This window comes from Myzus persicae, unplaced genomic scaffold, assembly GCF_001856785.1.
Source record: "Myzus persicae strain clone G006 unplaced genomic scaffold, MPER_G0061.0, whole genome shotgun sequence".
Lineage (NCBI taxonomy): Eukaryota > Metazoa > Arthropoda > Insecta > Hemiptera > Aphididae > Myzus > Myzus persicae.
This window is the reverse complement of record NW_019101643.1, coordinates 233,877-257,807: the sequence shown is the minus strand read 5'-3', so window position 1 is coordinate 257,807 and position 23,931 is coordinate 233,877. Positions and strand designations below refer to the sequence as shown.

At 29.7% G+C, this 23,931-nt stretch overlaps 2 protein-coding genes across 7 annotated transcripts in view; one reads left to right on the top strand and one right to left on the bottom strand.

Moving 5' to 3' along the window:
• Nucleotides 1-23,931, top strand: part of LOC111029930 — a 194,769-nt gene that overhangs the window by 39,839 nt on the left and 130,999 nt on the right. For 2 of the 6 annotated variants that reach the window (XM_022309178.1, XM_022309182.1), the window contains exons 1-2: nucleotides 11,284-13,093; nucleotides 16,855-16,927. The gene's annotated coding sequence lies outside the window, so the exon portion shown is untranslated. Of the gene's footprint in view, nucleotides 1-11,283; nucleotides 13,094-16,854; nucleotides 16,928-23,931 lie in introns of those variants that run through there. The other 4 variants (XM_022309181.1, XM_022309179.1, XM_022309177.1 and 1 more) reach the window with 3 other exon arrangements.
• Nucleotides 14,174-16,278, bottom strand: LOC111029931 (glucose dehydrogenase [FAD, quinone]-like). Its single transcript, XM_022309183.1, has 2 exons — nucleotides 16,105-16,278; nucleotides 14,174-16,041 (listed from the first exon to the last, which is right to left on the bottom strand). Exons 1-2 carry the CDS (start codon nucleotides 16,144-16,146, stop codon nucleotides 14,278-14,280), a joined length of 1,806 nt encoding a protein of 601 aa, XP_022164875.1. The 5' UTR covers nucleotides 16,147-16,278; the 3' UTR covers nucleotides 14,174-14,277.

The following is a 23,931-nucleotide window of genomic DNA, read 5'->3' as shown; positions in this document are numbered from 1 at the left end:
CTAAGATGACCTCTCGGCTTAGTACAATTCGTTATTGATGTTTATTTGATGCATAAAATAAAATATCGAGGTAGAAACTTTCTGAATATGCACCTACATTAACAATTAATGGTTGTTTGGTTTGTTTATTCTTTTTTATCTTTATTTTTTTCCTTATTTTAATTTTGAGACCCCTATTGTAAAATGTCTGTAAAACAAATTCAGCCAATTTTTCATTTGATCTTTTGATTGCATAAAGGTGATACAACAATACTTAACTAGGTTAAAATAATTAAAAATAAACATTTAATAGTGCGAAAATCAAGAAAGGTTTATTTAATTAAAATCAAAACTAAGTCGAGCGTATTCTACTATAAGAATTATCTTTCTAACATATTTCGAAAGAGAAAAGTAAAGAAAACATTTCTGCAAACTGCATTTTCGTAATTACAGAGCCAGAGCACCGTGGGAGTTCAGACATTCTACATTAATAATATTGAAACTTTCGATTTAGTATTTGCCAGTTGCAACGCTGCTTAAACAGAAATGATATAAAGTTGGAGAGTGAGAGAGAGAGAGTGTGGCAGAGTATTAGTCACCGAATATCAAGACACGCGTGAGATTAATACGGATTTGTTTCATATAACTTATTAATTTATTAAAACACCCGTATCTAAAACTTTCTTAACCTGAACTTACATTCAAACAAACAAATGTACAAGTGTCAGAGTAAAATTTTAAAACAATCTCACATATTAATAAAGCATAATATAATAATATATTTTACACTGTCTGTCTTCATCCGAAAGTATTCCAACACGCAAACTTACTGCACGTATAGATACAATATAATTATTGTGATTTTTAGATCATCAATGCCTATACTATAGTTAAATAATAATAAATATTATTCTAATACTTAGTATTTCCTCTACGCACTTAAAATTCTGTTAATGTATAAAAACGTATGGTCAAAGCTAGACAGTTACGAGTTAAACATTTAAAAGCTAAGTTAAGAAGTTACGTCTTTCGATAACTTTTATAATAACTAGTTAACGCAAAACAAAGAATACTAGAAATAACTTAGTTATTTCATTTCATAAGTATTTGTAACTCAATTTAGTTATTTTTTTATTTTAATACAACTTAACTTTAACTAGTTAAAAAAATTGGTGGACTTGGAAAGCGTTGCTTATAGAAGGTATACATACACGTTTTCTGGTCGAAGAGCAGTAGAATGAATAGTTGTCCAATAATATAAGTAACTCGTAATATGCTCAGTATTTGATCACTATAGGCGTGGATATTGTTGCGTTTGTGTACAGTGTACCCACACACACACATTGATGACCCGGATATTAAAAGACGTATGCCTGTTAACCGCGTTTCGCACTTAATTCGCAACCGCGTGATGGATATTAACAATATAAAACGAATAATGTATGTTAAATACGAAATAATATACCTACGTAACGAACTTCTGACGCGATTCGTCATCGTCACGGTTATTTTTACTAGGAGTTAAGGCGGCTGGTAACAATGTAATTTTGTCAATGCAAATAAGCTATACGGGAATAAAGAAGAATTAACAAATTTTAAATATATTTGTTTTTCTACCAATAAAGGGTAATATTTTTCAGGCTGCTTTGAACTTAGATTTTCCATTTGTTGATTTCGAACTGTATGGTGTGTCTTCAAAACTAATACAATTTAAGCATTTTTTTCCAAATTACATTATATCATTGTTTGAAATAAAATAAAAAAAATCGAAATTACATGTGCCTTTTTAGGAAGTCGTCCTCTTTTGGGTAAAAAAAATAGATTCTACACGGACGAATAATTATTGTTGCGAAGTTATTTTTTTTCGATATAATATACCTTTAATTGAACTGCCCTACAGAATAAGGTGTCAATTGTTTATAAAATAAAATGCACTTTTGAAGTTATAGCGTTTACTAACTGGATGATTCGTATTGTTATACAGGCTAATGCGGGCATGGTATGATAATTAAAAAACATTTTTCATCAATTATTATACGGCAGAGTATAAACTTTTCCATTTTTCCCTTATTTAGTTACCTTGCTATGTATAACATAATATAATTGCTTGTTAAAACCTTTGTGTTTTTTTTTACGATTACTTCTGTTATCGTCTGTTTCTCAATGACGCTCGTCGACCATGATGGTATATTATAGTATTGTAACACCTACCCAGTAGTAGATTGTTTTCTTTTTATTATTTTTATTGCATTTCCGGTGGTTGACCGACCAGCCGACCGACCGACCCCAAAACGTTCGATCACTGTAGTTTGTCACTGTGACCACTGTAAGCGGCTGCCCGGTGGGTCGGCTTTTGCAGTTAAACCGTCTGTGAGCTCACTTCCGTATTTTTGATATACCGGAATTCACAATAACACGGCTCTGTACCCCACGGACGACCCTTCGTTGCACGAATCTTATCCCTCGGATGTGCACCTGTAAAATGAGTGTGCGTGTTGAATATCACCTCTGCTTGTACCGGTTTCCCTCAAAAATACATTTTTTTTTATAAAAGTTCCTCCCAAACTACTTAGATCGAAATGCACCAGTTTCCCTTAACTAAATGTACCAATCAATCAAAATATAATATAGGCTGAATCTGGTTAACACCTTGCTGGTAGTGGTGTATGATAAAATACATTAATACTAGTTAGGCATGTGTTGAGTAGTTATTTTGGTTCGAATGAAATCCGAGTCGTCCAAAAGACGATAAAAATAGCAAGATTTAAGTTGGACAGTATAGTATATTAATATTTTGGCGTACCTGCACTGCGTCGCTATTTTATATTTGTATGAGTATAATACAATGGCCATTGAAGCTTCAAAAAAAAGTCTTAAATAATAGGCTCTGTCAATTTTTTCGATCACAATAAGGTTTGAAATTAAAAAATAATAACAATAACAGTGCCACCCGGGATCCAGGGTAAAAGCAGGAGACGCGTATCGATTAAATTTAATTAAATTAAGCTGAAAAGATGTTTCGTGGAACGGCTCGTCCTCCAACGGGTTCACGTCCACCCCCCCCCCCTACCCTAATATAATAATATAGTTATCTCGATGTATCCTTTTCGTGGATGCGCAATATATAATATACGTATAAATATATATGTATATACGTATCCGTATAAAGGTAGAGTATATAATATAATGTATAGGGTACTGAACCCCCAAAAATCCCTCGAGGCTCTTTTCTTTCTTTCCCTGCGAAAATTAATTACGTGATGTTACAGCAATTGCTTTTGCGGTGCAGGTCGGATGTTCACCCACATATATACATATATCCCTGTGTACATACCGGATCTGAGCTTGGATGTATATAATAATATATAATATGTAATAACGTATTTTGTGTTTCGCGTATGTTTACGTGTTTAAAATATGCAATTTTACTTATCCACGTGTATTTTATAATATAATAATAATATCTAACGGTTAATTCTGTTATATTTGTCTTTCGCGTTAAATTCCGCTTCACCCACTCCGCCGTTAATGACAACAACAACAACAACAACAACTACAACAACAATAATTATTATATCATTATAACGTACATAAATCGTATAGTGTACCAATTATATATATATATATCACTATAGTACATTGTATATTATGTAAGTATTTGAATGATTTAGTTTTCTTGCTACAAATACATTTGAGAAACCGAATTACACTTGAATGGTGTTCACGGCAAAGCTGTTTTTTATACTTCACAACTAAGTTCTTGTAGTTCCATTTTAATAATATTATATTGAAAATATGTACATTATAATATTGAACGTACATTTTTTTTATAACCCAACTTTTACCCTGAGCATTTGAGTATATTATTATTCTTCAATACTTTCATAGATGAACATATTATAAAGAATTTATTATTACTTTTAAAATTATTTATTTTATTACATTTTAATTTTACAATATTTTGTTGAGATGTATTCATCTCGAAAATTCTACTTTTGGTCTTAAAACATCAGTTTAATTATTCTCGTACCTCTGTTTTTTTTTCTTGCATGGCAATGAAGTTTTAAAATATAATATACACTACTACATATTATAAACTGAATATTAACTACCCGTTTTCTCTGGGTGTGGTATAATTTATCTAACCTCAGTTGTTTTCTAATTTCAACGAGAAATCGAATTTAAAAGTTTAATCTCCTTAGTAATACTTTCTACAGATCGATGTTAATTGCTGTCTTACATGATTAATATTATTCTTACCACCAGCGCAACAGAGAAACTATTGATAGTTATAATATTACTGTCAATATATTATATTTAATCGTCAAGACTAATTTCAAAACTATTTTGCATTACGACATTGTCTACATAATGTTTTAATACTTGATTGATGAGCATATATTCGGGGTGATTCACCAAGTTAACTCATCACACTCCCCCGAATTTCTTTAATAATGATTTTTTTAAGTTATAAGTTTCAGAATGAATAACTGAAAATTATTCATACTTTATACTTTGTACCAAATAGTAAATATTTTTTTGTGGTATAAACTTCTTTTTTTTTAATAAGAATTTTTTCTGCTTCTCCAGCATAAGTTTTTTTTTAAAATTCAGAAACAAAAAATAATGCCTAAATTAGAAAGTGAAGTGCCTGAATAAACATTTAGTATAACCTTTGAATACTAAATACAAAAAATGTTAATAACACTGTATTAGGAGCATACAAATAAAATATGATAATATGTATGTAATATTTAGTCTGGTTAGGCAATTCTTATAGATCATCATTCATCATAGCCTCCATATCATTTTCCTTAGCAATTATCATATTTTTATAGAATCATTATTATTAATTATTATGTTATTGTTACCCTTAGTATAGTCAAAAAAACTGATGCATTTCTATGTCGATTTTAAATCCATCAATATTTAAAAAAAAAAAAAATCAAAAAAGTTGTTTTAAATTTTTTAAATTTTAAATTTCTATGCAGACATTTTTCTGAGAATTATTAAGTAGAAACATTGAACTTCAAACGAGTAGTTATTTTTTTATAATCGTTAAAATGTTTGATGATCTGAGTGCTTACCTAGTAGACCATAATTTTTCGGTTTATCCCTCTAGTTATGAATATAATTAACTACAATTTAGTAATTTGATTCGTAGAATTATTAATTTACAGAAAATACTCCACTGTAAAATATGATATTACAATTTATTGTAGTTAAAATATTAAAAAACTTAAATAAAAAAATTATGATCATCTAAATTGAAACATAATTATATAACCAGTTTTATTAAAAATGTCGTCTCACGATTAATACAATTAAGTAAAACAACAAATTTTCCAAAACATGAATATAATAATATATAATATATTATTTTAAATAACAAGCATTTTAAATAACTGTAAAGATAATTATCCTGCAAAATGTACAAAAATATTTCTAGAACTTAAAACATTCGTAGGTAAGTCTACTTTATCAACATTTGGTACGACTGTATAACGTAATAAATTATGTTGTTAACATTATTATTATAACCATAATTTAATACCATAGCCATTCCTTTTATCAAAATGTCATACGTTTAGGCATTAAATCTGTTTAATTTATTTTTCTATTAATAAATGATATGGGTACCTATTTACGAATTGTAGTACCATCATATTATACGGTACGTAGCACGTCAGTCAAGCTCTTCAATACGTTTTCACTAAATTTTATTACACCCACGATGACAATATAGTAAGTGGGTATTACGATATGCAACTAATACATTATGGTATAAGTGCAATGTTATTATTGTTAAGGAATAGTAACAAATGATAAAAATAAATAAATTCTTCCACTCATTTTTTCCAATATCATTTTGTAAAGTACTGGGAATTTTTATCTTATTTTAAAAGTATAATCTACACGTATCTGATTCACTTTAAGAAATTACGGTTAATATTGAAAATCAAAGAAATTTTTTCAAAAAAAGAGTCTTTAAGAAAAATCACATAGCTCTATCCATTGTAAGAACAGTACATAAAGCTCAGACAAAATAATAAATTGACTTATTGGCTCCAATCGATGATATTTATTATAATATTATTATATTAATATTTTATTTCGTCATAGCGATGGGTATGATAATAGTAGGTTAGGTACCTACCCACTGTGAGTTAGTACCAATACACATACATTTAATATTATTTCTATACATTACTATAATTTATAGTATATGAACTCACCTCTGTCGTTGCACAATATTGTTTTACCTTCTAGTAATACGTTGTATACGATTGTTGAGAAAATTCATTTACTGTGATTGATTGAGGTTTCTCTGTTGCCTTCAGATAGCCCGTGGATGTTATAACCGTTGTATTATAATACCCTTGTACACAGTATACGGTGTACACACATACAAAATATGTAGGTATACAGTAGAGTAGTAGTTCTCCAAATCGTGGTTTACGTTTCTACTCTATTTCCCTAACGCGGACGTTTCTACTTTGGTTGCATCCGTTTTCGAATTGAATTTGAGTTACCTACATAATAATATTATTAGTTATTATACGTAGGTGTTTGTGTATAGCACGCGAGTACATAGATAACGATATATATTATTATTTAGTCGAATCCATATTACGCAGGTACAATAATATAATACCTATATATATATATATTATTATTATTTATCTCGTAAACTCGATATTGGGTCGATCGGTTTCAGATTAAAATATTAACGACACAGTAGCAGCATCGCAGTTCGTGGACGGGTCGTTATTGTCATTTGGCGAGCGACGTTATTGAAACGGATGTTCTTATTTATGATTATAATGATTTACCGGCTATAATATTATTGTTGAGTATCTAACAAAAACAATAATTAATATGTATAAAGCTTTGTAAATAATCGTTCACTATCAAATGTTATCTAACATTGCGGGAGCTACACATTCTCATAATATTTAATAACTCTGAACTCGTTCATGTACAAATAACTCGGCACGACTTCAAACATAGAAATTTGAATACTAAAAGGTATAATTATTAATATTGTTCACAAGCACAGATGTAAATATTAATAATATGATTGGGAGGCTTACCTACATGACTTTGCTAGTGGCACATTTGTACATTTGTATGTTCGAACTTTGCTGTTGTTTTTTATACATGTCAATAACTTAATTACGATTTGGATGGTGTGTATATTATTTATTTGAACATTGATATGGCTGCACAAACTTTTTACATTTTGATTTCATGAAATATAAGCAAAGTTTTTAGGCAGATCATTAAAGGAATTAATTTTTCAAGTTCTTCAAACATATATTTGAATAAATAATAGCATTAATAAAATTGATTTAACCTGGCTTTTAGGTTTTACCATTACTTTTCATTTTCGTGGGTTATTATATTAATAACAAAACATTTTGTAAATAACTTCTGACGTTTTTAGCATTTTAAAAACAATAAATTACCATCAATTAACTCCTCTCTCCGTCCGGGTTTTTTTTTGCCCAGGGCTCAATCGCACGATGAAAAATAAAACAACAACCCGCGAAATGGAATAACGGAAAGCAAACTTTGTTTACTAATTTATATATTTTTTTTCATCCATTGATCTGACGATTACTGCTAAAATGAGTGGTTATATTTGTATGATATTGTAATAAAGGTTAAATTGTATTAGTATTTCCAATCAAACAAGAGTTTTTGTTAACATTTTTAGGTTATATGAAATTTTTGGTATTCAACAAGATGATTATGAATTTTATCACCGTTTTTAGGAGTAAAAGCATTGATAGGAATGTTCAGATTTTTTACCTTTTTCATAGCCAAGCACGTCTTTATTGTCTTATCGACCAATTATATTTAATTCACCTAGTGCATTTATCGAAAAATTATGTACTGAATACCCCATGTTTTTCGTCGGACTGTAGCCAAAATCTGTATCGGGCTATATGAAATGCTTCCAGAAAAGTATATATTTAGCAATAAGACCAAAACTATACCAAATGTAGTATTCAAATGTGCACGAAATATTGGACTCATTAGAAATTACAACTTGTGACAACGAACAATTTTTTATTTTAAATTACCATAACCTTAATTCGCAATGTTTTCATGTGGAAAAAATGTAAATGCTTTAAGTACTCTAAAGACTAAATGATAAGTAAAAAGAATATTTCAGTATTGTTTTATTAAAATGTTATAAAAATAATACTTAACCAAATTGTATTTACAATATATGGTTTATAAATGGCCATTAAATATTTTTAACCTAGTGCATATTTTACTTACTAACAAATAATGAGTCATGTGTAAATTATTTTATTAATTACATTAAAAACCTAATATTTTAAATTACATTTATGAAAACTATATAGATTTTGAGCAAGCGAAATTCCCTACCTCTATGTGGGCATAAATGACATTTAATTCTAAAAAGACGATAAATCCTTATAACACTTTCCATTCTAAATGCGAATCTTTATTTTATATATCCCATCAATATATATTTAAAAACATACATATTATGATATTTATACATTTATAGAAATATTAAAAAAAGTTCAAGCAGACCACATGAAGTCAACGAGAAAGTACATGCAAGAAAATGTCATCGAAGTAGACATTAAAGAACTAGAGAATATTAAAATGTGGTTTTTCCCAAAAAAAATGCATTTAAATACCAACCTGAAGAACAATAAAACATAACCTATAGTCTTAAGGTGTACATTTAAGTATGGAATTAAACATAAAAATAATAAAAATCCAAATACTTGTTGGGGTGCAAGCAAGTTTAACTCCCCGTAATGCACCTTGGGTAACTCTAAATGAACTAGGACATATTCTACCTAATATTATCAAAAATACCATGTGTTTTTCTTTGGATGCACACGGGACATAAAGTAATGGTCATTCTCAGACGCAATCGGGTAACACTCTAGTTGCCACGTTTGACACGCCCATGACTTACCAAAATGTCGAAAACACATTTGCACACACACACATTCATTTATAAATGAAAAATATACCAAACTTTTGGACTTGATGTCCAATACAGCCGAAAAATGGGTGACATCGATAAATGTGCCCATCAGAAACATATTATGTATACACGCAATCACTTTTGTAGTTTTGTACTACTTTGTTTTTGTTTAACGTAATCAACTACATGCGTTTTTTAACGTGAACAACTCTTATGTTGTATCATACAATTCCAAAATGTAGTGTATAACGCACAGATAATTGTTTTTGTAACCCAATTCGAACGAGTACTCCTTTTATTTCATCAATATTCTGGTTTTACAGTAGGTATGAAATATATTTATAAGATTTAAAATATTGTATATACTCGCAATATAATATCATACATTATTATAATATGTACATATTAAATGGATTCCAGTGAATAACACAATTGCTGGAGTTTGAAAAAATATAGAAAATGTGTGTAAGCTAATTTGTATTTTAATAGGTTTTAAAAAGAGTGTTGATGGAAATGAATTACAACATTTTCTGTGAGACGAATTAAATTAAAAATGTAACTACTGATAATATTTATAAGTATTTTTTTTCGGTTTGCAAGACTTGAAATTTCAAAAGATATAACTAGTATTTTGTGGCAAAGAAAAAGTCAACTTATTTAGGAAAAAATTATAATGTCAATATTCAAAATGTATGTATCATTATAATTTATGTTTGTATTAATAAATAATTGTACTTGATCAAAATCATTAAAACATTTTTATAGGGAGAATAACAATACAGGTATTCAAATTCAAGGTATATTATATAAATATATGATATTACAATAAAAAATGTATATACGAAAATATTTTATATTTTATACGTTATAGTTTTGTATTTTTATTCGAAAGCATAGATTTAGGCATTTATAGCAGCGTAGGATGTAAATTGATTTTACTTTCGGTAAAGAGATTTTAAATCCATTTACTGTAGGCAACAAACTTAAATATTGATAATATGGTTCTTACGCTTGGAGAGGACAATATTATGTGATATAATGAGAATAACAGTAAAGCGTAGTGACGTATATTGGATACGCTGATGATTTTAATTTTCAAATACTTTCTGCTCTCAAAACAAAACAAGTTGATCAATAAAATATAATATTAAACATTAAATCGCAAAAATATGTTATATTCATTAACATAATTAATTTTACATAGGTAATTTGTGAGTCATTTATCTTTTTGAGATATTCATTATGTGTTAATTCCATTGTTAATTACACAATAATTATGATTCGCTTAAGCCTAATAATATGCGGAATTTGTACATAATATATAGACCATACTTTGTAATGGATGTGATTATTAATTAGGTTTGTGGAGCAAGACCGTCCACAGCTGTTCTTAAAGTTATATTTATTTCAGGAATATCTATAAATATAAATGTTGAGTCATTTAAGGATGGTTGTAAAAAAAATGAAGTAAGTCTAAATCTGATTCTGTATTCAACTTGTAGTGCCTATTTTTAGTTCAAAAGTGATTAACGATCTTTCATATCCTTAATGACCAGCAGGTCTCAGTACCTTATGTGTCACTGTGATTCGAAAACAGCTGTGATATAAGAAATATATTTGACATTTGAGATGATAATAATTTATTTCGATTTTAATAGTTCCATTAAACTGTAACACAGCACTTGTTACCACTCACGATTCTTTCATTAATTCTCATTATTTATACTGACTTCCGGGTATCTCAACTTGAAACTAAAAAGTTTAAAATCGAGTTCACTTCGTTCAGTTAAAAGTATATCTTTTTAATAAAATATTTATTTTGAAATTCTTATAAGAGTAAAAAAGCTATTGGTTTTAAAATAATGTGTTATTTTCAAGAAAAACACTTTTTTTGTGTTTGGAAAGTTTTGTAAACTCTACTTCTATCGATTTTAAAGTGGACATAGATATAGTCGAGTAGTATGTTAGAATTGCCAAGTAGTTTTCAAAAAGATTGCCAAACAAATATCTAAGGTTCGGTAATTTTTTTAGAATGGAAACATTTTCTTTTACGTTTGAATTTGTCGAAAAAGTTTTAAGATATCGAACAGGCATACGAATTTCCAAATAGACTAGAATGATATAAAAGTTTAAATACAATTAACTTGTAATATCAAGACAATAATTTCAATAATCATGATTTAGTTTCAACTTTTAGTTTATTCCACTGAAAAAAATAAAATTATGAAACTGCTTGTATCATTGTTTAATTTTTATATACTATAATATAATATTTTAAATATCTTATATTGAATTAACAATACAGATTTTGACATAATAAACTAATATATGTTGTGTGTATAATAATCTCATAATGATTATATTATTAATTATTATATTATTATATCGGAAATCTATTCACAAAATATATTTTTCTGCACTGTTAAATGATATAATGTTAAACTAGAACTGCTTATTATGTGTATATGCGAATTTCATGCAGAAATACATGATTGCATTTTGTGCTCTAAAGTAAATAAACTCTTGATTGGTAAATAGCGTTTATAAATATTTTTATGTAAATGATAATAATTATTGTTGAAATTATTTTTATTGTGCGTCAAATTACACATTTGTATATCAATGAAAATATTTTTTAACGATACACCTACATTATTCTGTTTGTCGTGTTTTAAACAAATAACACAAAAATATTTATTCATAGCCATTGATTTACCTAGGTATTACCGAAAAAAACTAAACTTTTAAAATATTCTAAGCTAGGAAATTATGAAGTTGTAAACAAGTAATGGTTATAGACTTGCATCTATGAATATTGAGTAAAATTCAACAAAAGATAATATTTTCTATAATGTTTGATAAATGCGAATCGTTTCAATACACCTAATGGGTGGCACTAGGTACTCGTTTTAAAATTCATCTCTGTTTGGTTAGAACTTACTCCGTAAGTCTTATTCGTTTGTAATATTTTTCTAAAATAATATAAATGTTATACTCAATAATATGACTAAAATGTCTGTCAACAATATATGTTCAAAGTACATGAATTATATATAGTGACTCAATGATTTTATTCTTGCAAATTATTTTGTTTAAAAATATAATAAATAAAATAACAGAATACATCTGAAAATATTGATTGTCAGCGAACTGTTCGTATTATAACTGTAATTGAATTATGTCATGTATTTTATACACCTGTGTAAATCACCAATACTTTGTTAATTGTTTTTAGAAAAAAACCTTTTTTCCTAATCTAACTTAACCTGTCGTAATGACATATGTCATATCGTGTTTCATGATCGACGTTTCCCATTTGTGAGATACTACGAATTGATGTCGTTATGAAAATGTATACGCTTGTATGCTCGATTGATTTTCAGGTGTAGTTTGCCATGGAAATTAAAAAAAAATTCATACTTCATTGTTATAATATTATCACTCTAAATTATTTCGATCTGAAATATATGTATGAAAAATGATGTAATTAAAGTCAAGTAGAAATAAATCCAGTAGTTCATAATAAAATCTAAATTAATCCAATAATAGATCTAAATAAACACACAAATTTGAAAACAATAATGTATAATCAGGTGAAAAATTAGTTTTATAAGTTATAAATAATTACAATAGTAACTAGATGCATCGCTTTTTTACTCTACAAATAACAAATATTCATTGAATTTCGGTCACGTGAAATATAGTAACGAGGAGGGTAAAAAATAATAATTTTTAGACAAACATCAGTGAATAAATATTAAAAACTGTTCACTTGTTATTTCTCTTTCAAAATATATAATTTCCACTCGATGTTTTATTAAGTTAATTAATGCATGAATGACAAACATAACATTACACATAAAATGAATAATTGCTGTGATGATGGACATAAATTATTATAAAACCGTGTGTCTCGAAACAAATTCAGTACACTTGTATGTAATATAATATTATGCAAAATTTAAATTTATAAAAACACTTGGATATTTTCTTACAATAGTTTAAGAACATTTTAACGATTTATAAATTTGTGATTTAATTCCAATGTTTTCGTTTCAGATGAGCTGATGCAGTGATTTGTTATTTATGAGAATCAATTATTTAACCAAGTTTTGGCGTAATCAATCTACCGTAAGTCTACAATTTTCAGAAATATATGACATTTTTAGAATTTAGGCAAATTATGCGTTGTTGTTTTATCTATAAATTAATGAGGTAGATAGTCCACTCGACTACGTCCACCACGTATTTTTTGTTAAAAAAGGTACGAAACCCGTTAAATAATCCGTTTTTAGTTTGTTAATGTTATCGTGTTTTCGTTTAGAGTTAATACATTATTTGAAACAATTGGGTAGAGGATCATCAATGTGTGGCAATTGGCCATCGCACGTATCGGTGCAATGTATAATTATTTTTCGATTGAGAATCGGTCGCGCCTCACATAATCACGTGATGTTACGAACAGCGATCAAAGAGGCACCCTTCAGGGGACTTTTAAATTGGCAAACAATTCGTTCAATAACGATTTGTGTTTGCAATAACAATTAGTACCTACAATTCCTCCTATGTCTAGTGCAGGAGACGACTCATCGAGAATTTTGTAAATATTACTCATTAGTCATTAGTCATTACTCATTACAATAGTAGATGGTCGTATAATATAAAATACAAATACAAAATGTAGCATACCTACCGTACGACTACGTTGAATGCGCATTCACGATAGACCGCAATTACTATACTAACGGATGCGACCAATATTGTTGTTTATTAAAATGTTACGTTCTAACATAAAAATGATTGACATTGCGTTTCCATTGTTATGTGAACAAATTGCGAAACACCTAGTGAAAAAATGTACAGACAATTTTGTAAATTCATTAATCAAACATAATGTATGAAAATGTGCAATATTTTCTTTTAAAGATACACATGGCATTAAATTCAAGGTTTATCATAATCGTGGAGCACAAAATATGACATAGGTATACATAACTGATAATAATACTATCGTATTATTTCAAAACATATCAAATTGGGTAATCATTTAAAATGTGATAGATGATCGTTTGACTTTGAATTATTTAATTTAGTTTTTCAACAACCGTATAGTCTTATACTTATGTTTTTATATTATATATTATATACTATTTGCAAATGAAAATATTTCATTTTTCTGCTAATTTTTTAGTCAAATCTCTTTTTAAGGAATAGGATAAAAAGAATATTTTATATTCATTTTTAAAATGATTAAGATAAATTAATATACCCGAAACACTCATAATAAAAGGTGACAAAAATATAAAGTTATAACCTCATTTTCCATAATGGGTTTTGATTATATCCGCTCCTTTTTCACCAATCATCATTGTGGCGGCATTAGTGTTGCAAGTCACTAATAATGGCATCGCAGAACAGTCAATCACTCTAATTCTGTCAACACCAATCACTTTTAAGCTAGGGTCGACCACTGAAGTCTTGTCACCGATCGCACCCATCTTGTTGGTACCAACCGAATGGAAAATTGAGGTGGCCAGATTTTTAATACCACACTTCCAGTAGTCTTCAGTGCCCCACTTAGCCTCGCAATTCGGGAAAACAATCTCTTCAAAAGCGTATCCTGCGTCAGTCATTGGTTTCTTCTTGCACATTTCAACCACGAATTCAATACCCTTGATCATCGTATCGATTTCTTGCTGGTCCGACAAATAGTTTGAGATTATTTTCGGGCTCGCTAGAGGATCCTTCGATCTCAGTAAAACTTGCCCGGTTTTGGTTATGATGTTACTAATCGGTATCATCAGTATTATATCACTGTGCGTGTTCAACTCGTTGTACACTTTTGCCATCTCGTCAGAAAATCCAAACATGTTCTTGAACGTGTTCATTTGTTGGGTTGTGTTGCACGAGTATCTGATTTTCATAATTTCGATATCGGGGTTTCCGGACGCGCGTTTGGTATCGACAAAACTAAGAAGTCCTGTCAGTCCCATAGTGCTAACACCTTTGGTGATTAAATCAAATGTTTCCTTTCTAAGCTTTTGACTTTCCGCCGCAATATCTTCGATTGGTCTATCCTTACGGTCACTAAGAACTAACCCGAAATAGGCAACGTGGTCCTGATAGTTTTTGCCGACGGGAAGATCAGCCACCAAGTTAACACCCATCTCCTTCAAGTGAGCTGCTGGCCCTATTCCGGATATCATAAGTAATTGAGGACTCATCACCACGCCAGCGGATAGTATAACTTCAAGCGTACAGTTGACGGTCTTGAACTCTCCTGTTTTTGTTACAAACTCTACGCCAACCGCACTTTTGTCCTCGATCAGAATTCTGGTGACTCGAATATATTTGGCAACGAACAAATTTGGCCGTCCACTATTGGGCATTAAAAAGGCTTTCAACGTACAGCACCGCAGTCCATTCCTAGTCGTGCTGTCTGACATCGCGTATCCAACCGTACGTTCTTTTTTGTTCAAATCTTTCACGTTGGTCAAGCCCATCAAATCTGCCGCTTGTGATATCGTTTTTATGGCAGGATCTGGAGATTCAAAGGGACTCACTGTGAGAGGCCCACTGTTCCCATGAATCTTTGAGTCGAACCTAGTCGAGTCGGTAAAATTTTCAGATTTTATGAAATAAGGCAAAACGGAATCGAAACCCCAACCAGTGCACCCTGCTTTTTCCCATTCGTCAAAATCAAACTTTGTTCCACGAATTTGCAACATTACGTTCATAGACGAACTGCCACCTAACATACATCCCCTGGGCACGTGACATCTTTCCCCGTCTAAACCTTTGAATAAATTATCTTCCTGTTCACTTAAAAATTTCCAATCGTACTCTGTATTTAATGCCAAACTCCATTTGAGTGGAATTTCCGATGAATCTGGAGGATCACCGCCTGCTTCCAATAGTAAAATATTCCAATCAGCGACTTCACTCAAACGAGCAGCAATTATTGCACCGGCACTACCAGCGCCAATAACAATAAAATCGAATTTTGTTTTGCACTCTCCTGACAACAGAGTGGGAGTGAAATCGTTCGGATATTTGATCGCGTCTGTTTTTAGAAATATCTAAGTAAAACAAACAATATCATTAAAAAAAAAAATAACTAAAATTTAAGTCAAAGTACTTACTATAATGAATAAGATAAATACTATTTTGAAAATTATTGTCATTTTGTTCAACACAAGCTGCAGGATTTAAAATGTGTTAAGTAAAATCGTTCCTAAATAATAACATAGACAAATGCACTCGATATGCAAAATAGAAGTAGTGATCTGGTAAATAGTTTTCTATACAAGTCCAACTAGCGATTTGTACTAGGTATTGATACATATCTAACTATGTAAACATTATGTTAAACATCTGTGTAAACGATATGAGGTTGCATTGTACGAAAATATTTGAATATAAAATTGGATTTCATGATTTAATAATACGATTTTGAAATAAATAAATAAAAATTATTATTTTGCATAAACTAAATGAGATAATATTATATTAATATGCTATCAATGCTATCAGCAATTAATGTGCTATATTTTTTTATCAGAACTGTAATTTATAATTTTTATTTTGAAATATATGTTTTTATTCCAGATGTTATGTCTGATTAATTTGTTTTTTATTACCTTTTATGTTGTGGACTGTATAATTAATTAAAATGCATAGGCTGAAAGTATAATTGTGTGTTTTATTAGACAAATAACTATAAAAATATTACGCGGCGAATGTCAGCATATGTTTACTGCGTCGTGGTTGACGGAAACCGAAGAACTAACTCGTATTAGGTATTATTACAAATAATATATATTGAGAAGCACGACATTATAATGTTATCGCTATTGGTTATCGATATTAGCTATCGCTTTTCCCAACACCAGATATACAGAAGATGTATTACGGTATGTGTGAGATTCCGGTTTATCCTTAAGTTTTGGCATAAGAAATTAGAGGGTAAGTCAAAAAGTTTTACAAATTATTGAAAACAAATAACACTAGGAAGTAGAAGGTACATATTAATTTTTGGAAAATTTACGACCATATTTCACACAGTTGTTTTTGAGGAGAAATATGCTTTTGGCACGTTAGGTGTTACATCCATTTCCGCGGTTACGATGATCTTTCGGGAAATGCTATAACAAATGAGCATAATATTATATATAGGTATTAGGTACTATTAAATAAATAATATTGCATAAATGCTCAGAGATGTATATTATCATCGTGAAATTAAAAAAAAAATAGAAGCGTAAGCCTATATTATACGTCTTATTGGATTCCGAGATGCACTATCATTATAAATCCCGGTGCACACCAATTGAGTACCAAGTCAGATAAACCAACCTTTTTGAACGAATCACGTCATAAATCCAATAAATAAATAAATAAATAAATAAATAGATCCATAAGTTACCATAAATAAACCAAATAATTTTACAGTAAAATATTATGTTTACTTTTTGTGGTTTGTTGACATTTTTTTTAAATGTTCACCTGATTTATTCACAGAAAATTGTGACTAGTCTGTATACGTTGACAGAAAGAAGGCATAGAGTTCATTGATATTTATAAAGACAAAACTACCGAAGGAAAAATGTTAAATTTATGGGTCAGAGGATTTTTGAGAAAACGATTTAAGTTATATTATTAAATTTTAATGATTCTATAGATAGGTCCCATAAAGTTAGATAAATTGCTTGTTTAAGTCAAGTTGTACATAGAGTCAAGAAATAATGTAAAAAAAGATTCAATCGTTTATTTGGTCAATTATTGAAATATTAATGTTTTATATTTCCAATACTCGGGAACTATAGACGTCTATAAAAGGTTCCTCGTGTTTATTGTTATCTATAATCATACATTAGTACATTACCATCCATAATGTGTTTAAAATGATCTGTCGTTAAGAATTTTTGTTACCAGCACAGTCGTAGGTAACCCACTAGAAGATTAAATTACATTAACAAATTATGAATTGTAACTATATAGATCGATTCTCGTGTTAAGCCCAATGGTTTTTATTTATTGCAACACGACCACCACTATACACAATTATGGTTAAGGCTTGGCAAAACGAATTTAAAACAAGCCTATATAACAGACCCAAGATGTATACGCCGCAAATTTTCTGTTATCGAGACATTTGTATATACTTACGAGTATTTCTACATCGTTTTGGTATTTATCAGTCCTCTTGTGCGTCGCACTTATTACATAATGATTATATATATTATGTAATGTAATGTTATTATGACGAGCGCACACAGTCTGACGTCGCGCGTCGGCCATATAAAACACGATATTATAATGAAAGGAATAATAAATAAAAGTATCGTCGGGCACTGTTTCCTGCAGCTTCCGTACTTAATATAATGCGGTTTACTAACTAGTTATAGTTCGTAATGAACCATGACACCAAGTATGATAGCAATAATGTTATTATTTTGTGTACCTATCGTGGCGAACGGGATTACGATGCGACTTCATTGCGCGTCTAGACGATTCTCGTTCGGTGTAACAATATTATTATCATGCACGCCCGCCGAATAGGTAACGTACCTAACGTAGTGACTTTAATTATTATTCAACATAATATACATTAATTCCAAAGAGTGACGTATTTTTAACCGTATAAATGTTGTATTTCTAATTTTGGAGGTGGTTGTTGAGGGGTTGATGGACGGACTTAACCCTTGCGAGTTAGGCGTCGGCTTTATTTTCGCTTTTACGCATTTATGATAAAGCTTGCAAAATTATTTGCGTTGGATACAATATTTTAAATTATCATTTCTGATTAAAAAAAATAATAATAAATAAATAATCGAAGAACTTGATTAATGTGATGTCAGTGGCGACGATTCGCCCTCGGTATCAAGAGTTATGATAAAACATGTTAATCAGTCAATCCCGGTTGGTCCACTGAACCGTATCAATAGGTGTTCTTTTCAATACTATTTTCATTCTATTTTGAATAAATTGGACATTGTTCAGCAAGTAGTTAACTATACGATTTTTATTTATTTTACTCAACTAATAAATTACATTTTAATTATTATTTAAAATTACAATTCTTGGAGCTATGATTGTGATGGAATTATTATTATATCCATTAGAATTTATATTTAAAAATCGAATTTCATGTTTCATTTTTATTCAAATGCAATTAAGTTAAAGTTTATTTAACAATTAACGATAAATATTTTATTTATTCTATCATGATTTTTAAACAAATTAAATTAAATTAAAATTCACTGAACAACCAATTTATAATAGAATTAGTATGTAGCATTAAAATATAGTCAGTTATAGCCTAAAGGTAGTACAACTTTTTATTTACATCATTGAATATACATAGTTTTTTGTAACATACAATAGTATTGAATTTAAGTAAAAAGGCCCTAAATAGTCTAAACACTTTTGTATCTTACACGAAAAGCAATCGTTTTTTTTCACGTTTATTCACATGTATTATTGTTAAACAATGAATTGTATTTGAATCATTCAATGTGAACGTTTTTTCCACAGAAATCTGACTAGTAAAACGTATACATTTTTATAGTTAGAAATAATAGTGTAATAGTAGGTTAGGTATACATTAATAGTTTAATCAACAGTTAATATAATTCTTTATAAGCATCTACTATATATTTGTTTTGCTTGTATATAACACGTCTTGTTGTCACGATTACTACCTAGCTGAGCATTTTAAAATTTTGATTTTAAGCATTTATTCAAAATAATAATTACTGGTATTGTATAGGTATAAAATACTGTGGAACAGTTCGTAAATGTGTGTCTATACACGTGGACAAACCGAGGACCGATTAAGTGGCAATCGAAAAACAATTCGTTGGTGTTTGGAAGTACCTATAGGTTTATATTATTTTATTCGATCGTAGGCACTCCGCCGCTGTTGTTACAGGTGAACGGTGGCAAGGTGAGGTATCGCGAGTTAGTCCGATACGCTCAGGATATTCGCCCGAAAGTTGAAATATTCACCGAAGTTTCCGAACAACTTACTGTACGTCACATACTTCGAATTCGTACAAATTGTTCGACAGTAAATAATTGTTAAATAGTTTCATCGGATGACAGACCGCTGTGCTGCATAGATGCGTACGATGCAGTGTGTGCTACGTGGCTGTGTACATAGCCACCGACTTCCCCCCATTAAGTCAAATTTGGTATTTTCGTCGAGTAAACGACGACGCGTCGTGGTTCGATCGTAAATTATTATTATAACTGTTTACTAATAACATCTTTAGGTATACAAATGGGATAGTAATATTATATAGGCAGTTCCCACATAGTTACTTTGTACGTAATAAAAAAATCTCCCTAGTTTTCTTATCACGATAATCTAACTACGATTATATTAATAGTTTTGATAATTTATTCATACAAAACGTCAAAGATCTTGAGGCAATCATTGTGACGCTGAGATAACAAGCTATATTCGTATGCTAATTCTTGATAAAAAGAAGCTATTTAAATGAAAAACGTCCGAGACAAAAAAAAAACGACTGACACAAACGAATTAAACTAAATTTAAAAACAAACATAATCCATCTCAAACAATTATCAGATGATGATTATCGTGTTATTACTTAATACGGTTTTTAGCCGTTTATCAGACAAATAAGGTGCACTTCCATATATTACTCACCACATGTGAAGTCACGAATATTCGTTAAAATACAACGCTCTTTCGCCATACATAAAATTATTGGTGATTATTTAAGAAAATATTAGTAGTCACCATTGATATTTCAATATAAGTCAATAGCTGTTAAAAATTATATAAGTATAATAATTATTACATTTAATATTACATATACCGATGTACTTTCTATTTTTCTAAAACCATTTTTAAGGATTATTATTCTTAGTATAATTATTTTATGAACTCAGAAACTACTCATTAGAATTTTGATTTAGATACATCAACACTTTCAATAAAATCGTCCAGTAAATAATTTGCAGTAATAGGTGGGGTTCTGATGTGAGAATATAAGTTTAAGAGAGTTCAAAGGACACTCCTTAATTAGTACAAAAAATATCAGAAATTTGAAAATATAGTCTTTGGTTATAATAAAAAGTTCTAAAACACAGCGTTTGATAAATGTTTTATCAAAGGGGAAAATAGGGCTGAGAATGCTTATACAATGACCCTGCATAAATTAATTTAAATCACAGTGAATATATTATACAGGTGTGATCGGTGTGCAATATTGTTTTTACTCTATGTCTAATTTTATTATAACATGCACACGTCTAGATAGCTGATGTGTTATATATTTATATGCATTGTGCACTGCATAAATACGACAATTATAATTGTTATTCAAGTGCAAAAAAGCAGACGATTGAAACGATGCGATGCAGACAATTTAGCTGAGTTATGTTTGTATTGGTATCGATCTGCTGAATTTGTACGATCGTGTTACACATTAGGCAAACACGAACATAGATAATAATTATTATCTCGATAAATACTTGGCTGTACACCGTTAAATACTTAAACATGAAACGTGGCAGTTATGAAATTCGTAGGTAAATTTATCATAATAATAATGGACACCTGAACTGAAGAGATAAGGTAATTAACTACAGACCCCGGCCACACCCATCACTAAAGATACCTCATAGCAAAGGAAAAAAAACCCAAGTGAAATATTTTTGGGACTGAACCTTCAGTCGAACACATAATTACAGAATGCATCCAATACGTATATGAACTCACTAGCTTCAATCCATACACCCTATATGCAGCACGACGTGACCACAACAAACAATTTTTTAAGTTCTCATACAAAACCAAATTGTGTAACCTAATTAAAAAAAAAAAAAATTAACTTATGTCCATGGTCACCGATGTTAATTAAGAACAACAAACAATAATAATAATAATTATTATAATAATTTACACATTGAATAGATGATCGTTGCTTGTATTAGTAAAAATTACAGTAGGCAAGTATAATGCATACGAATATCTGACATCAAGGACTGATGTGAAGGACTTATGGTTTCTTAGAAATCGGACAGAATAATAATGTTGTGCATTGACAATTGATTTTCGTAGCAACGTGTGCAATAATACGATATAATATTATACTTGGCACTAAAATAATACCAAACAATACCAATGTGGTAGCAGTTCATTGATAAATAATAATAATAATAATAATAATATGTTATGGCGATTAAATCAGTTAGATATGCTGTAATAATACTATTATTATACTAAATCGACTACAAATCGACATGTATTTGACAAATTCTACAACATGAATAATAGAAAGTGTGAACACGATCTGAGCAGTCCTTTCGTATAGCAGTATAATATTATATAATAATTAAAATAAAATACAGCTTACCAAAACAGTGGATTTCGTGCAATCGGAACGTCTTTTAAACAATAATAATAATTATTATTACTATCGAATTCTATACCTATACAACTGGCAGGTCATAGTAAGGGACAAGACATTTAGTGTGTGGACCAACGTTGATGACATTTTCGATATTTCACCATTACCTCGCTCGTTCAGCACTAACTAAATAGTGCCAGTCACAGAAAAGTCCCTAGTACCTATACGTATGTATTATATATACATATAATATGTGTGCACAGAAAACGACGAAAATCGATATAGGTACTCACACGCATGTAATATATTATATATTATATCTTATATCCTGTGTACTGTTTGCCCTCTCTGTATCGCGCGATAGAGGTGTTAAGAACTATATAATGTACAGGAGCTTTCTAGGTTTTTTTCCTTGCCAGTAATTTGTCTGTTGGCATTATTTATTTTTTTACAGGGTTTCCCTTTGCCCTCCTCCCAAAAGTTGTTCGAACTTTCGGTTTTCCCTTCTACACCCCTCAGTGATCGTAAATTCCGTTATTTATGTTTATTCTATCAACTTGCTGTTGTTTATTACCACCACGGAAAGTTTTTAAACTTCTCGATACGTGCTGGCGAAGAAAGTACCCTTTGGTAAACTATAAAACGTCATGGGAGACTTTTTCCTTCCCGTTTCCTTCAGGAAGAACGAAAAATAAAATAGAAATATTGATGCGCAACACCAGATATACCGGACGAAACAAGTATCGTTTCAGTTTCGATAACTTTAAACATAATCGAATAATTTCTTCGAAAACTCTTTGGAAACCCAAAACCCAAAACATAACACACACACACATATTATATTATATTATAAAGTCTAGAAGGTTATTTTTCTCTTTGAAATCTCTATAGAGTCGTTTTCATATATTATTATATTCTTGACGGGTTCTACTTTTTTTTCACCACACTTCATCCCGTATTTATTTTTTCCTCTAAAAATAGATGTAGTTAAATATTTTCAGGCGTTATGTTTTTTATTCAACAATATTTCAGATTTCATTTCTTGTAGATTCATTAATTTCAAATTATTCTCGATTACTATATTTTTCTTTTCAAGGTGGTCACTTCTGAGTTCTGAGTTATTGTTATTTTTTGTATACATACTTATACCATATACTTTATACATAGACATTACACAAGAGAAAAACGATGAAAATACCACAGATGCCTCTTACACACCAAATATAACATATTTTATTGTATGATTTCATTTAAACTGTTTTATTTAATATTAGTTTAGTAGTAATATTGGTTTAGTAATTGAATTTATTGTTTCATAGTGATATTCAAAAATTAAATAAACATTTGTTTAATAAAGCTTTGAGCTTCGATTTTGTAGCTCCGTGATATTAAAAACAGAGTTGAAAAGTGTTCCCATTACCCAAGGTATAATGACCTGATTATATTATATTATTTTTACATATGGGTTATTGTCCTAACATGTTTTTCCTCAAACATGCCATGCAATCGTCTATTGTAACATATAATAATATAATATTCTTCTAAGTTCTTATGTTGATTGATTTTGAATAGCACCTAATGACA